Genomic DNA, 18,107 nt, shown 5'->3' with positions numbered 1-18,107 from the left:
AGTTTGAGGTTCAAAAAACGTTATTTTCCACATGCTGTACATAATTGTTGCTCCTCTCTGCACCTCCTTTCTGAAACGCTTTGATTTTTACAAAACTCATCGTTGATGGAAACTGAGGTGTTCTCTGATTGGTCAGCTATCCGGCGCGTTGTGATTGGCTGAATACCTCAAGCATGTGATGGAAATGTTACGCCCCTTACCATGCCGTTTCTCGGTGCGATGAGACAGAAACAATAAAATCCATTATAAACGAGGCATTTGTTGCATCCAGTGGGGACCTAGCTACCGATTATAATGACTCATACCATTGTACTACTCATATGTTGCAACGCGCCACGTAAACATAACACCGTGTCTGCATTTGCGATCGTAGAGCGAGAAACAACAAGCACTACTCTCCACTGCTCAAAACCAGTGTTGTTTTTGACAACCATCTTAGATTTAGTCTTAGTCTTAGTCTTTTGGACTAAAATGCTTATTAGTTTTAGTCCAATTTTAGTCACTTCTATATGTGATAGTTTTAGTTGACGAAAAGTCAAAAAGGTTTTAGTCTAGTTTTAGTCAAAAAAAGGGGGAAAAGTAGTCTTTTAACAAATTATTGTAGGTCAGTAAGAATTTTGCGGTTGGGTAGTGTCACTTATAAGTTGTGAAAATAGCAGATCTATAGTTCAACACAATGTGCGGATCGACTATTTTCACCAATAATTACAATAATGAAGGAATGGTTTTAGACATAAAAGACATATTTGAAATACACCCATAGGTCCTCTCGCCGTTTGCGACCACCCATCATGGTTAATCGTCTGTCTGTCTGAGTGACAACAATGTGACGTGTTGAGCACGTTGTGCGCTACACACCAGGTAGTGGGCGTAACCAAACATGGATAGAATGCTAAAACGGCTTGCCATAGTAGTATGGCAAAGAGTATTTAATGCTAAAACGGCTTGCCATAGTAGTATGGCAAAGAGTATTTAATGCTAAAACGGCTTGCCATAGCGGCAGATACTTTTTAGGTTGTAATTGGCATGCGCAATAAGCAGAAATGTCATGCATTTTAAACGTCTGACGGACCACCCACTAACATTTTCGTCTATTCTCGTCTCATCAACGAAAACTCACACACGTCTCGTCATGTTTTAGTCATCAACGAGCCATTTTTATCTCGTAATCGTCTCGTTATCTTCATGAAAAAAAGTGGCGTCAACGAAATGATTTCGTCATCGTTGACGAAAATAACACTGCTCAAAACTTGTGTTTGAATAATCTAGTGAATTCTTTAAATATGAAAATGTACTTACAGGCCGTCAGTCAGAAGCACAAACTGTCCTTGTAATATTGGAATTACCCCACTTTATAGCTTTAACCCTTTGTGTACAGCTGGCATTGTAAGCTGCTCTCCCAGGTTCAGGAAACAGTCCTCCGTGAAATGTGCAACACTATTACAGCCGGTAAAAGTTACGGCTTCCTTCTTTCCATATACACATGGGCAGTGTTATGCTAATCTACTCGGCCCGTGACGTGAACAAGTGGGGACGTGTTTGAACGAGCCGTTTGTGGCTGAGTCTTAACTTTTCTAATAAATATCTCTTTGGTTTTAAGACTTTAATCTTTGCAACTTTACAGATCTGATCTATGCGCAAACCGCTTGTAACACTCCAAAGGAAAAAAAAGAAACCGCATCATATGACCTCTTTAATTTCTTTGCAACCAAAGAAGGAAAGACAATATAGAAGAATAAATGGAGAGGCTGAATGATGCGGTCTCTTTGTCCGTATAACTCTCCAGCTGTCCTTGTTTTTGCTGTAGTTTGATTCTCTGTCTCTCATTGTCTGTAGGCCCATCTGTACCGCTGCTGTGCAAGTTTGCTGACGGCGGTCAGAAGAAGAGACAAACTAGTAAATATCCACAGAACGGCAGAACGTGGAGGGAAGGAGGAGAGGTAAGAGTGCGCACACACACACACACACACACACAGGGTTTACAAGAAATCAGGCTGATCATTATCACGATGATGTCCTGAGGCGCAGCTGATGCACCTGCTGCATGTCACAGTAATGCAGCACAGATGTACCATGAACATCTGCAGACGGCTGCTCTTTGTCTCCACTGCACTTCTGAAAGAAGACAAAAAACCTGGAGTTTAGTTTAAACAAGTTAAACACAAACTTTTGTTTTTTAAAGAAAAAACTTGAATATTTCCCAAACATAGATCTGATATGTATATATATGTATATGTATGTGTGTGTGTGTGTGTGTGTGTGTGTGTGTGTGTGTGTGACCCTGGACCACAAAACCAGCCTTAAGTATCACCAAAAATACACTGTATGGGTCAAAATTATAGATTTTTCTTTTATGGCAAAAATCATTCGGATATTAAATATCTCAGTTTATGATTAGTAACATGCATTACTACAATCATTGTCCTATCCTAACAAACCATACATAAATGGAAATCTTATTTATTCAGCTTTGAAAGATATAAATCTTAATTTAAAAAAATACCCTTATGACTGGTTTTGTAATATAATATAATATATATCTTAAAAAAATAAGTTTGTGTTTAGGTTTCTTAAATAGTGTTTATATTAGTGGTGGGCCGTTATCGGCGTTAACGTGCTGCGTTAACGTGAGACTCTTATCGTGCGATAAAAAAAATATCGCCGTTAATCTATTCTCAAATTTGGGTTGGGAGCTGGGTCTAAACTACGCAAGCTATGATGACTTTCACCTTGATAGTTTAACGCGGATGTATACCGAAGACTATAGAATATGGTCGCGCGTTTACGTCTCCTCCGCCAAAACACAGACGGGATCGCGTCGTCCTCCATTCATAAAAACCGAATCTACTATAGCGCGAAATGCCACGTAAATTCGTCGTTTTTTGGATTCATAAATCAAATGTTGGTCAGTCACTTAATTCAAATCGCGATATGGACTAGTGTATGTGAAAACTGAAATGCAAAAAGACCGTTTTAATATGAATCCGGTATGTTCCGTTTGCCTAGCTGTATGTATGAATGGTGGAGACGCGCTTTTACTACACGCATACTGAAACACACGTGACGCTCCCGGTAATTTTTGGCATTTGCATCTCACATGAACAGATAAACTCAATCTCCAAAACTGCTGTGAGTGTCACTTATACCGTTTCATTTGAGAAAATAGTAATGGGCGATATAAACGATATGCGATATAAACGATACAAAATTGGCCTACGATAGAGATTCTAATTCTATTGCACTATCGCGATAATGCATGTTTGATGACGCAATCTACCCGCGAAATTTACAGTAACGAGCTGCAGCCGGCTGCAACGCATCATCTTGAATAAACATGGCTGAAAGCGTCAGCGAAACAGAGGAGCTCGTGAAAAAGACTGGTGCAACCAGTACCGCCGCTCCCTATACGCAGACTAGTCTTGTAAACACACGTGATGACGCGCAGCATCGGCGCCGCAACGCGCCCTCACCTCTGTTTACGGCTGCCTATTTGGCCAAAAATGATGATAATAATTGATGAACAATATGCCTGGTCCTGGAAAGAGACATCAACACTCCGGCGCCGAGAAACGAAAGAAAAAAAAAGCCCAAGATGAAGCCCGTGCATCACTTTCAGGTACTTTCATAATCCTGTGAAACTTTATATTATTCTGTCGACATTAATAATGTGTTTTAATGTCGGTAATAATTTCACGACTAACGCATCTTTCTTAATATGAATACAGGCAGATCTAAGTAAACAAAATGACTTAAAATGCATTATATTAAAACAATTATGGCAATTATGATTATTGATTAATAATGACCATATAGTGTCATTAAATAACAGTGTTAAAATACATAATCTAATACAAAATTAACAGTTTACATTACAATTTTAATAGAAATGCCTGAAAAGGGCACCAAAGGCCTGGTAAATGCAGTTGTTACACTTACATGATGATCAAATTCCTAGTTTAATATTGACCAAACATTTAATTAAAATATCCACATAATCTTTCCTATCATTTCCTCAACTAAAATATGTGGACATCATAACCCTTGTCTGCTATATTGTCAAATAGCAAAGGCTTTATTATATGAAGAGCTCATTTACGACTTTGCCTCAAGAAAAAGCAGAAGTATGCCTTTGTAAATTTTGAACTTTGGAAAGCTTCAGCAGATGACAGTGTTGATTTTTATTTCAGTTTATTATGGTTTATTTGATTGAGATTTCACATTTTTAATTGTTTTATTTAAAGTGTAATTTTAGTTTGTATTTTTTGCTGTAGAGCTACAATTGTAATTTATAAATGATACAATTTATTTATGTATTTACTATTTACTTTTATTTGAATAAAGTTCTATTTTGGCCCCTAGAGTAGGTTTTTTTTTTTTATTATTTTATTATTACTTCTGTAATATTTGGGAGAGGGGGCACAAAAGTAAATTTCTGCTTAGGGCCCCATTTGGCCAGCAGCGGCCCTGGGTGCAACATCTGTTATTTGGACGTGGTTTGGCTTTAAGCCGTCCGACGAGCAGCAGCAAAATATACTCTGTAGAGTGTGTGGGGCAAAAGTTCCAGTTAAGAGAGGTAACACGACTAATCTGTACCACTACATTTAGTTTATTTATCTGCAACATTGTGTTGTTTAATTACAGTTTTGCTTTTGCACAATAAATGTTCTCAAAACGACATGCAACGTTTCTTTATTTCTTTAAAAAAAAAAAAAAAATTAGCAGTTTGGCTTTCCTAAGGGTCTATGTAACCTGTTCTGAAATGGTTCTATTATAATTTATATATCGCAATATATATCGTTATCGCAAGAGGCTGCAATGTATATCGCAATATGGATTTTAGGCCATATCGCCCATCCCTATGAGAAAACTAGCATCATATCATACTGTATACACAAACTTCACGGCAACCTGTCAACATAAAAGTACGGTGTAACATTATTACCCCCCCCCCCCTAAAAAAAGATGGAAACGTAGGGGAAACACTGGCTACCATAGATATACATACGTAGATGTATATTTTTTATCACACTGTACAACAATAATACTGTTTTTTTTTTTTTATTACAGTAAGGGCTAAATTTAGGGTTGGGTAGGTGTTGACGTTAAAAAAACACAATCTAATAGGTAGAAAAAATAATTTCATTGTTAGTTAGTTAGTAAACAGTACATCTTATTGAACATAATTTATTTTCATCAACAAATTATCGTAGAACAGCTTTATGAGCTTTATGATCCATTCTCAAAGACTTACTTTTAGTCATTATTTGGGTAGCACACATATTCTGAATGCCTTCAGCAGAATTCAAATTAGCCATTTTAATCTAGATTAAAAAAATTAATCTATGCCCACCCCTAGTTTAGATATACATGTGTATTATATACATGCATAATTTATTATTATATTATGTTACTTTTTATATTATCGTATTTATAAAAGAGAGATGTGTAATTGAGGAAAAAGAAATTTGTTCATTAAAATATTGTTTTTAAAAAATTCATATGGAAGAAACATCATATGTAACTTATATTTGTCTACAAATGTAACATTAATTAAACAAACTTTTTGTTGCCTTAACTGTTTAATCATGTTTTTAGTTTATGGAAATGTATTCAAAAGGCAAAAAAAAATATCATACATAATATTATTTATAATATGTAATACTTATTTTATATTATTTTGTGAACCGTATCTAGAAAAAAAAGTTATATATAATTTATTATACAAAGAAGCCGTGCAAAAGAAAGAACATGTTTGTTCATTAAAATATTAGGTCCAGAATCCTTCTGCATTGTCTGTGTGCTGATTGGCTGTGATTTTGTCTGGTTGAGCAGCGTTTGCACTTCCAGAGAGACACATTGTCACTGGATACATCTGGTTTTGAAAGTTTTAAACTCTCATAATTAGTGTCTTTCTCTCATATGATGAGTGAGACGGTGTCTGAGGGTTTGGACCCTTAGATCTGATGAAGTCTGCTGTCTGAAAATCTGCTAATTCTCTGTGTGTCTCTGCAGACGGAAATGACCCTCACATACGACCCCGCTGTCGTGCAGAACGGGTACGTCTCACTCTGACACACACACAAATACACGCAGACAGGAGGAAAGATTGTCTTTCCCAGTGTGTTCTGCTTGCTTGTGAGGAAATCCCTCACTTCCTGTTTCCTGTGTCTGTCTCCTAATAAAACATCCTGTCTGATAAGAGATCCGAATAACACATACACACGTTTTGATCATTTACTTTCTCATCACAGCGCCACCTACTGGACACATGCGTACTGTCTTGTGTGTAGAAGCATTGAAGTTCACTTCCAGAACAAAAATGTACAGATAATGTACTCACCCCCTTGTCATCTGAGATGTTCATGTCTTTCTTCAATTGTGAAGAAATAGTTTTTTGAGGCAAGCATTTTAGGATTTCACTCCACATAGTGGACTTCTATGGTGCCTGCGAGTTTGAACTTTCAAAACGAGCAATTGGGGTTAAAAAGTATATAAATTGTGTGTATGTATATATATTAGATTTTAGAAATTAATTCATTGTTTCACTAGATAAGACTATTCTTCCCCAGCTGGGATCATTTAGAGCCATTTGAAGCCGCATTTTGGAAGTCCAAACTCGAGGGCACCATATGCAGTGTTACAGTGTTGTAAGATTATCTTGAGTAGTTTTTGCTTATTAGTATGGATGAATTGGATCATCGAAGGTCGGCAGCAAAGACATCGGTTAATAAAATGGGATTAAATACATGAAGGATATTTGTGTTATTCAACATATGTGACCCTGGACCACAAAACCAGTCTTAAGTCGCTGGGTATATTTGTAGCAATAGCCAAAAATACATTGCATGGGTCAAAATTTTTGATTTTTCTTTTATGCCAAAAATCATTAAGAAATTAAGTAAAGTTCATGTTCCATGAAGATTTTTTGTAAAATTCCAACTGTAAACATATCAAAATGTAATTTTTGATTTATAATATGCATTGTTAAGAACCTAATTTGGACAACTTTAAAGGTGATTTTCTCAGTCTTTTAGATTTTTTTGCATCCTCAGATTTCTGATTTCAAATAGATGTATCTCAGTCAAATATTGTCCTATCCTAACAAACCATACATCAATAGAAAGCTTATTTATTGAGCTTTCGTATGATGTATAAATCTCAGTTTTGTCAAATTTAACCTTATGACTGGTTTTGTGGTCCAGGGTCACATATTTAATTATTGCAGGTTTGTGTTGAATTTCATTGTTTTTATTCATTTTGAAGAATACTGTATCTGTTTTAGTGAGTGAGATGAATGAATGCATGTTTACATTTATTCTAGAACTAAAGTAACATCTTACTCACAATTTCTCTCAACATGGGGACAGGAGAGCTTTTAATCAATAAATGGGGGGGAAAGTAACTGGTATTATTTGAAAAAGTAACTTGTATAAGTAAAGTAATGTGTTACTTGACTAATTACTTGCAAAAAGAAATATTATTACGTAACTTGCGTTACTTGTAAAGCATTACCCCCCAACACATCCATATCCATTATATGGAGAGAAATCCTGAAATCCTCAAAAACAATTTCTTTACGACCGAAGAAAGAAAGATGTGAAGTTCTTGGGTGACAAGGTGGTGAGTACATTATCTGTACATTTTTGTTCTGAAAGTGAACTACTCCTTTAAACCCTCTGGTCCTCCTCATTAAGGGGTCACACTTGGCTCCCTCGCGGTCAAAAGTGACCGAAGCCTTAAAAAGTAACTTTTTTTTTTCTTCAGGAAAATCAATTAAATATATTTTTGTTCAATAATATTTTGTAATTATTATTTAGAATTTTGAGCATTTTTTATGAATCTATGTAATATTTATACAGTTTTAATGAGCAATTTTTTCCCAGTAGATTTATATTTTATATTATATTTTTTAATTTATTATGTATTTATTATTTTTCAATAAATACAACATTTCACATTAAAATAGAGTAAAAGCATTTAAAATCCATTTTTTTAAAGTGAAAATTGCACCATCTAGTGGCATAAAAAATAAAAACTTGTGTAATGCCATGTAAACTCCTGTGTCTCCCTATATACATATATACAGGGGCTTTGGGATTCCTATTGTTTTTTTTTTTCTTTTTATTGTTTCTTCATTTTATTAGGCTTTGCATTTAGAAATATATTCAGACATTCTAAAAGATAAATTTTGGCAAGGTTTAGATATTTTTTTGATTGGATAAATATCAGGTTTTGCATTTTTCTGCTTATTTCTGTATGTCTCTGTGTGTGTCTGTGTCTGTGTCTGTGTCTGTGTGTCTGTGTGTGTGTGTGTGTGTGTGTGTGTGTGTGTGTGTGTGTGTGTGTGTGTGTGTGTGTGTGTGTGTGTGTGTGTGTGTGTGCGCGTGTGTGTGCGTGTGTGTGTCAGTTCTGTACTTTTGTTATTTTAGAGTGTCAGTCCTTGCTTGCTGAACACTTCTTTTCAGCACAGTTGCTCATTTATAGCTTGTATTATCAAAAGATTATCTGAATTATCAAATTTTTTCGTATTTCCCATTCATTTCCTATGTCGGTCATTTTTGACCGCGAAGGAGCCAAGTGTGACTATTTTTTTTTTTGACCCTTTAACATATCCGAATCATGTCACTGATTTTTTTTTGTACTCACATAGCTAATGCAACAAAAGTCACCAAGTGTCATCTCATTCTGATGAAGCTACGATTTTTAAAAATTCAAAACATAAAATTTTTCGGTCAAAAATGACCGAAGAGGCCCAGAGGGTTAAGGCTTTTTAAATATTTTATTTCAGTTCAAATAAAAGTATTTCAAGTAATGTCTTTCTCTGCGCAGGTTCTACTCTTCTCCGTACAGCATCGCTACTAACCGGATGATCGCACAGGCGTCTGTCACTCCGTTCATCACCGCTTCACCCGTGTCTACATATCAGGTGAGAGTGTGTCTGTGGGATTTTCAGCATCAGAGCAGCTCATAAATGAATGAGCTCTGTGTCTCACAGCTCTGATCTGAGCCGTTAACCCCATCACAGACACCTTCATCTCCACACGGTCTTCACGAGCTGACGAATCGACTGTCTCCGGTTCAATTGTTGCCCTGACGGCCGAATTACACAGGAGATTTTATTAACGAATGAGGGAATGTGAGAACGAGAGAGTCACTGTCAGATGAGAGAGAAAGAAAAGAGCTGTAGGTCTGATTAAAGGGTGTGTGATCCATCACTCTCAGATTGATCCATCGATATCAGAGCAGAGGAGCACTCTTCTCTTCACTAAGATCAGTTCACACCAAGCACAGATGAAGCATGAGTTTTCTGTGGCTGTGCACGAACATATAGTGTACATTTATTGTTTATTATTCTAATACACTCTAAAAAATAAAGGTGCTTTAAAAGGTTCTTCGCAGCGATGCCATTGAAGAACCATTTTTGGTTCCACAAAGAACCATTCAGTCAAAGGTTCTTTAAAGAACCATCTCTTTCTTACCTTTTTAAATTCTGAAGAACCACAAAGAACCTTTTGTGAAACTGAAAGGTTCTTCAAATGCTGAAGGTTCTTTATGGACCCATTTAGACAATTAGGTTCTTCTATGGCATTATGAAGCATCTATATTTTTAAGACTGTATGGTTGTAGGTCTGCATTTTTAGTCATCAGTGCAGAATAATATTCCAGTGAATAGGTTCAATGCAGATTTTTAGCAGCAAGAATTCACAAAGCAATGACATTTTAATTAATAATGTTTCATTTCTATCAGGGGCGTAGATTTAGGGTGGACGGAGGGGATGTGTCCCCACCAATATCCTCTGACCATTGAAATGTCCCCACCAATAATTTAATCCACATAAAAAAAAATAAAAAAAAAAGTTTGGGATCAGTATGATTTTCAGTGCTTTTTAAATGACTTTTCTACTCATCAAGGCTGTATTTATTTGATTAAAAATGCAGAATAATACTGTAATATTGTGAAATGTTAATGCAACTTAAAATGGTGGTTTTCTATTTTAATATAGTTTAAAATATAATTTATTCCTGTGATGCAAAATTAAATTTTTAGGATCATTACTCCAGTATTCAGTGTCACATGATCCTCAGAAATCATCATACTGATTTATTATCAATGTTGGAAACAGTTGTGCTGCTTAATTTTTTTTCTTTTTCTTTTTTGAACCTGTGATACTTTTTTTCAGGATTCTTTGATAAAATGTTATAAAGAACCGTATTTATTTAAAATGGAAAACCTTTGTAACAAGCACAGGAAATTTTGTCAGTTAATTTTGAAAAAAAAAAGGATACTTTTATTCAGCAAGGATGTGTTAAATGAATACAGAAGTGATAATTAAAGACTATTTATATTTTGAATAAATGCTGTTCTTTTTAACTTTTTATTCATCAAAGAATCCTGAAAAAAGTATCACAGGTTCCAAAAAAATATTAAGCAGCACAACTGTTTCCAACATTGATATTAAAAAGTCATAAACCAGTATGTTAGAATGATTTCCAAAGGATCATGTGACGCTGAAGAATGGAGTAATGGCTGATGGCTGATGATGATAAATTAAGGTTTGCATCACAGAAATACATTATATTTTAAAGTATATATAAAAATGTTATTTTGAATTGCAATAGCATTTCATATTACTATTTTATTTCTGTATTTTTTATCAAATTTCTGTATTTTTGATCATATATATATATATATATATATATATATGTGTGTGTGTGTGTGTGTGTGTGTGTGTGTATGTGTGTGTGTGTGTGTGTATATATATGTGTGTATATATATATATATATATATGTGTGTGTGTGTGTGTGTGTGTGTGTGTGTGTGTGTGTGTGTGTGTGTGTGTGTGTGTGTGTGTATATGTGTATATATATGTGTATATATGTATATATATATGTATATATATATATATATATATATATATATATATGTTAAAGGAAACTCTAATTTTTTCATTATTGACTGTTACCATTTTTATTAATATTTTGAATTCATTTTTTATTTTTTCAGGGTTTTTTTTGTTACAGCTTTAATTTATTTTTTGTTATTCTATTAGTTTGTTTTTGCAAATATGTCTATAGTTTTTAAAAACAATTTTAGTTTAAGTTATTTTAATACGTCAAGTCAAACTAAATGAAAAGTGGATATGTTGCTGCTAGCTGAAATAAAACAAGGTTGTGTTTTTATATTTTAATTTATTACCGTAAACATTTATTTCAAGTAACAGGATTTTTTTATATTGTTGTAGTTTTAATTAGCTGTAATAACCATTTAATGAGCCTAATGTGGGCAGTGTTTATGGTTTATGAGTGCTGGATGAAGCTGTTTGTTGTTGATCACAGGTTCAGAGCACAGCATGGATGCCGCAGCAGCAGTATGTGATGCAGCCGACAGTAAGTGACCTCTGGGTTTGTTTATATACACAATCCTTAAAGGTACAGTAGCAAAAACAGCTTCTTAAAGTGCATTAAATGAGCTGAAGATTATCTTGAAAAACAAATGAAAATTGTTTCTTGCTTGAAAAAATGCACATCTTTAGAGTCTTATCCAAATGAATCCAAAGAAAACGGCTTGAAATGGTGTTCTATGCATTGGGCATCAGAAGTTTGTACAGCTTTCTGAAAACGTAATATTTGTGCAGTTTTAGACATGAAAGTTGTTTCTGTGTTTGATGAACAGCAGAAAGACACCGCATAAAATACACACACTCTGCTGATTCAGTTTTATTCTCTTCTATACTCCTAGAACATGTTCCTCATGCTGTTTCTCGAGTGTTTGCCATGTTAAAGTCATTGATTGAGGTCAGTCGCTGAAATGAAACCTGACAGACGGATTGCTTCGGATTGGCTGCGCAATATGGAATCGGCCAACCATAACCCGCGCTTACATGACATTCACTAAATCAATATCACTCTGTTCTGTGCTGAAGTTTCATTTATTTTTGCACAAACTCATTGACGTGACCATAACACTTTCATAAACTCATTCTAGAATACCAGGTTCGTGAGGACATGTGGACGTTCTTCATTTCTACAGAAATCACAGTGTTAAGAATGTTGAAAAGAAAGACAGGTCGCTACAAAAATAAAATCTTTTTTCAGTTAAAATAGCCTTAAAACGTTGGTCTCTGTCTGTAGGGAGCGGTCATCAGTCCAGCTCTAGATCACAGCTCTGTTTCGGTGCCTCCAGCGGCCATAATGACTCCACTAACACAACAGATGAGTCAGTTGACACTGGGATCTTCTGCTAATGTGAGTTTATATGTTGTGGGTTCTATCTGCTCTGATTTCACATTTATTCAACACCAAAATGCCACAAAAACATCCACTGTGTTTGGTCACTGTACAGTCAGATGGTGTAAGTGATTATGTACCAGACTAAAAATGACTTTATATCAGATTATATACCAGCCTATATCCAGACTATAAAATTTGACTGTGTTCTCAACTATATAATGGACTAAAGGCAGACTATATACTGAACTATGTACTATGTACCAGACTACATAACATGACTATATACAAAACTATATACTGGACTACATAACAGATTATATACTGAACTATATGTAATACTGTATAACAGATTAAATACTCAACAGTACTGCACTGTATAACTGAATACATATTCTCAACTACATGTTAGACCACATAACAGACTATATACTGAACTATATACCAGACCATATAATAAAATATATACTCAACATTATACCAAACCACAAAAGGCTATATACTGAACTATGTACTATGTACCAGACTACATAACATGACTATACAGTAGTCAACGTTTGAAGTGGATCAAATCCTTCCATCAAAGTTGTCCCTAAACCAAAACAATACCCATTCTTGTCTTAGCACAACTTTGATTAATTATTTTTTTGATCCACTTCAAATGTTGACTACTGTATACAAAACTATATACAGGACTACATAACCGATTATATACTGAACTATATACAATACTGTATAACAGATTATATACTTAACTATATGCAGTACTGTATAACAGACTAAATTGTCAACAGTACTAGACTATATAACTGAATACGTATACTCAACTACATACTAGACCACATAAGACTATATACTGAACTATATACAAGACGACATAACTGCTTATTTACTGAACTTTACTAGACTATGTAACAGTCTATATACTGAACTATAAACAATACTATATAACAGAATATATACTCAACTATTTATCAGATTCCTTTATATAGTGGAGTATATGAGACTACATAATTTTAGATTATATATTTAACTTAACAGACAATATACTGAACAAATACTAGACTTTATAATAGACAATATAGTCAACTATATACGTTATGTAGTCTGACATCTGTTATGTAATCTCGTATAATATATATAGTTGAGTATATAATCTTGGACAACATAACAGACTATATACTGAACATATACCAGATTACATAACGAACCATATACTGAACATATACACTATATACTCAACTGTCTATATTATATAGTCTGGTATGTAATCTGGTTAATGTTAAGAAAATAGTCTTAGTCTAGTATAAATATATAAGTATATAGTCTTGGACTACATAAGAGACTATATACTTAACATATACCACACTACATAACAGAATATATGCTCAAATATTTACTAGAATACATGACAGACTGCTGAACTATACCAGACTGTATGCGGAACTAAAAACCCAACTATATAGCAGACTAAACCTGGCTAAAATTATGACTATATGAACCAGAATGGATGCCAAATTAAAACCTGACTATATACTATAATCAGTTTTTTTTTATGTAATATAGTCTATATAGTATAGTACTATATATAGTTGAGTACATAGTCATATTTTAGTCCGCTAAAATATGACTACTGTATGTACTCAACTATATACAATTATATAGTGAACTGAATACCAGAGTATACAGTAGTCAACATTTGAAGTGGATCAAAACCTTTCATCAACATTGTCTTACAACCAAAACAATACCCATTCTTGTCTTAGGACAACTTTGACCTTTTTTTAATCTACTTCAAATGTTGGCTGCTATATACCCAACTATATGCCAGACTGTATATGAGACTGATTATACACCCAACTATACACCAGATTGGCTCACATATCTGTGAGCTGTGAGAAATGAAAATTTACTTCTCAGCGATGTCTGCATCTAGAAATAGTTGGTAGTGTTTAGGGTTAATGCTTGGAAGGGGTGTGTGTGTGTATACGTATGACTATATACCTGACTATACTGCACTATATATATACAGACTAAATATGACTATGTACTGAACTATATACCTAAACTAAAAATCTGACTAAATATTAGACTATATAACAACTAGACTATACTAGATATAGACAAATAGACTATATACCGTACTAAAAACCTACTATATACAGGACTGTATACCAAATTAAAAACACAAATATATACTGTACTATATACCAGACTAAAAACCGACTAGATATGGGACTACAAAGTGAAGGTATATACCAAAAACTAAAATCCAACTATATACTACACTGTATACCAGACTAAACGAAAACTATATACCCAACTAAAAACCTATTCTATACTATACTATACTATACTATACTATATACAGACTAAATATGACTGTACTGAACTATATACCCAAACTAAAAATATTGCCTAAAAGCTTGATTATATAGTAGACTACACAACATACTATATACCAGACTACAAACCTGATATTTACAGGAGTAAAACTAAAAACATGACTATATACTAGATCAGGGTTCCCCAAATCTTACCCTGGAGGTCCAATGCGCTGCAGAGTTTAGCTCCAACCCTGATCACTGTCACCTACCTGTTATTCTCTAATGATCCTGAAGACCTTGATTAGCATGCTCAGGTGTGTTTGATTAGGGTAAGAGCTAAACTCTGCAGGAAAATGGATCTGGAGGTCCAGATTTGATGATCCCTGTACTAGATTATATACCAGACTTAAAACTAAATATACACCCGATTGAAAGCATTTAATGCATGTCATGAAACTGAATGATGCTGATGTGCTTTAAACCTGGGAAATGCACAGAAAAGCCTGTAAGAATTAGAGAGTTGAACAGGTGTGTGTGTGTGTGTGCAGTCAGTCTTGTCAGCACTGTGACACTGCTGTAGTTTACACTGCGCTCCTGTACAGGAAGTTAATCACCCGTGACCACACCCTTCAACTCTGCTCATTAGCACTGCTCTGTGAGACAGCTGAACCATCCATTACACACACACACACACACACACACACACACACACACACACACACACACACACACACACACACACACAGACAGAGGAAGGACAGTGTGATCTGCAGCTCTCGATCAGTCAGCACCCTCTGCAGCACAGCAGGAGAACTGCATGTGTGTGTGTGTTATTCAGTGCTGATCTATGTGTGTTTCTCAGTATATAACAGCTCCGGCTCCTGTGGCCCCTATGCAAGGAACGTTCATTCATCAGTTAACTCCCGTCCCTCCGTCAGCACTTCCTGTAGAGGTAAATCATGCATGTATCATGAGTTATATAAATACTAGGGATGCACAATTTGGACAAAAGGTAAAAACATTAAATTAATTAAATTGCAGACTTTATGGCGATTTCCTGCATGAAAGTGTCACTTCCTGTTGTCAGGGTGTCGTCACAGATGCTCGCTCATCACAGGACGTCCATGTAGCACAGCAACAGATCAGCATGGAAACCAGCGACCACATTCAACCCTGCTCCTACCAGTCCAAGTACTGCACCCTACATCACTAATACTATATATTAACATAAATACTATATTATATATTAACAAATTATTTAATGCACCTTACAACCTGGTGTTATTATATTTTCTATATTTTTAATCATCAAAGCTGAAATAAAATCGCTAACATTGAGTCATTTAATGCATTGGGAATCATTAATTTAGGTATAAAAAATGCTATTAAATTAATATAAGTTGGTAGAAGTTAGCATTAATTATATATATATATATATATATATATATATATATATATATATATATATATATGTGTATGCATGTATGTATGTATATATAAATAAATTTTATTTTATTTTTTAAAAGATGAATTAATGAATTTGACCTTACAGGTCTTTTACATAATAATAAATAAAATTTACAGTATTTTATGCACCATTTAATAAGTTGGGAATCATTATTATAATGCATATAATTTAAAAAAAATTGTTTATTACTTAATTTTATTTTTTTATTATTTTTTAACACATTATTTGAGTTTGATGACCTTACTGGCCTTTTACCTTTTTTTGGCAAAACTAACAGTATTTAATGCACCATTTAATAAGCTGGAAATCATAAATATAATATTGAATTAATTAAATATACTAACTTAAAATGTGACAAATGTTAGTGTTTGTAGAAATTAGAAATTAATATAATATATTAATAAATTACATTAATGCTGTATTTATTTATTTATTTAAGTTTAGCACATTAATTCATGAGTTTGATGACCTTACAGGCCTTTAAATTTCTTTAGTCAAAACTGAAATAAAATTGACTATTTAATGCACTATGTAATAAATTGGGAATCTTTAATATAATACTGAATTCAGTAAATATACTAACTTAATGTAAAAATGTTGGTATATGTAGAAATTAACAGTAATATTTTATGTAATATCATATATATATAACCAGATGACAACCTGAGGACCTAACAATTTATTATTTTATTAATATTATTTAAATTTTTATTTATATTATATTCATTTATAAAAAAATATATATTTATATTTTTATTATATATAAAACGTCTTTGTATATAAAAATGTGTATATTATGTATTAATATATATATTTTATAGTGAATTAATAATAATATTATAAATTTTTGTAAACAGTTTTTCCATGCATTCAAATTAAGGTTGCAATTTATTTTGATATATTAATAAATGCTGAAAACATATAAGTTCATGATACCTGTTCATGATAACTAATGCATTAACTAACAATAGCAAGCATTATTATAAAGTGTTTCATTTAGGTAACTCTTACTTTTATTTTTTTGGCTTTGTATTTGCATTTACCATTTTATTAGTGCATTGTAAATGCATTTCTATCTCAGTGTGATGACTCGAGTTGTGTTTTATTGCCAGATAGCATCCTGAAGAGGTGAATGTACGTCAGCATTGCCTTCTGATGGAGATCAGACGCTCTGCACTGAAAATCCGGACACGTAATGAACTTCCAGGTGACCTCCGCACCAAAAACACTGACTTGACTGATTTCCTACCTGAACTAAAGCCACTGAAGGACTCCGCAGGGCCGCTTCATGAGCTGATGAGGTTTATTTCTTGACTTTTAATGTCTGTTGGACTGAAGCTTCAGAGAGATCATAAATATGACAACACTGATGTAAAATAAGAAGAACACGGATCGTCTTCCTCAGATATTAAGCTATCACATCTTTATATTCGGTTCATTTTCTTCTGTCAGATATTGGTTTTGTAGAAATTTACACACATCTCAGTTGCCTTAATTTCGAAAGCATCTGAATTTCTGGTATCATGTGTTTATCATGACTGGACTCAATCCTGAGATCACCTTTTCTTCATTTGAAGAAAAATCAAGTACATTATAATTTTCCTGAATGGATTGCATTTTACTGAACATTCATTTTCACAAAGGGAAAAACAGTACAGCAGTTTGCTGCAATTTATCAACACACTTTATATATATATATCTGTATATCAGTTTTGATTTATTTACACATTAAATTTGAACTTTCATTTTAGCCTGCTTTGTCTGGTACATTACAAATAATGACTGAAATTTCGTTCATTATAGATTTTATATTTGCTTTTAAACCATATTTTAAATTAAGTTTAATGTTTGGCCTGCTTTATGATAATTAAGTATTTTATTTAGATTTTTATTTATTTTTACAATTAGATTTTTTGTATTCAAATTTTTCTTTTTTATAAATTTAATTCATTTTTAACGTTTTATTTAGCTTGTTTTTTTTTAAGACATTTAAGATTTCATTGGATCAATTTACTTTTATTTTTATTATTTTATTATTATATTATTTTATTTATTTTATTTGTTGTTGTTTTTTTAAATTTAGC

At 33.4% G+C, this 18,107-nt stretch overlaps 1 protein-coding gene across 1 annotated transcript in view; it reads left to right on the top strand.

Moving 5' to 3' along the window:
- The window catches only part of LOC141289652 (RNA-binding motif, single-stranded-interacting protein 3-like), a 77,349-nt gene extending 59,594 nt beyond the window's left edge, over positions 1 to 17,755 (top strand). The window contains exons 7-14 of the mRNA XM_073821809.1: positions 1,837 to 1,940; positions 6,013 to 6,056; positions 8,830 to 8,926; positions 11,338 to 11,388; positions 12,133 to 12,246; positions 15,418 to 15,507; positions 15,643 to 15,746; positions 17,136 to 17,755. Of these exons, the coding sequence (XP_073677910.1) occupies positions 1,837 to 1,940; positions 6,013 to 6,056; positions 8,830 to 8,926; positions 11,338 to 11,388; positions 12,133 to 12,246; positions 15,418 to 15,507; positions 15,643 to 15,746; positions 17,136 to 17,139 (608 nt within the window). The 3' untranslated portion in view covers positions 17,140 to 17,755. The remainder of the gene's footprint in view (positions 1 to 1,836; positions 1,941 to 6,012; positions 6,057 to 8,829; positions 8,927 to 11,337; positions 11,389 to 12,132; positions 12,247 to 15,417; positions 15,508 to 15,642; positions 15,747 to 17,135) is intronic.
- Positions 17,756 to 18,107: the final 352 nt, after the last annotated feature.

The sequence above is a fragment of the Garra rufa genome, chromosome 17, assembly GCF_049309525.1.
Source record: "Garra rufa chromosome 17, GarRuf1.0, whole genome shotgun sequence".
Lineage (NCBI taxonomy): Eukaryota > Metazoa > Chordata > Actinopteri > Cypriniformes > Cyprinidae > Garra > Garra rufa.
The sequence above is the reverse complement of the archived record's forward strand: the minus strand, read 5'-3'. Positions and strand labels throughout refer to the sequence as shown.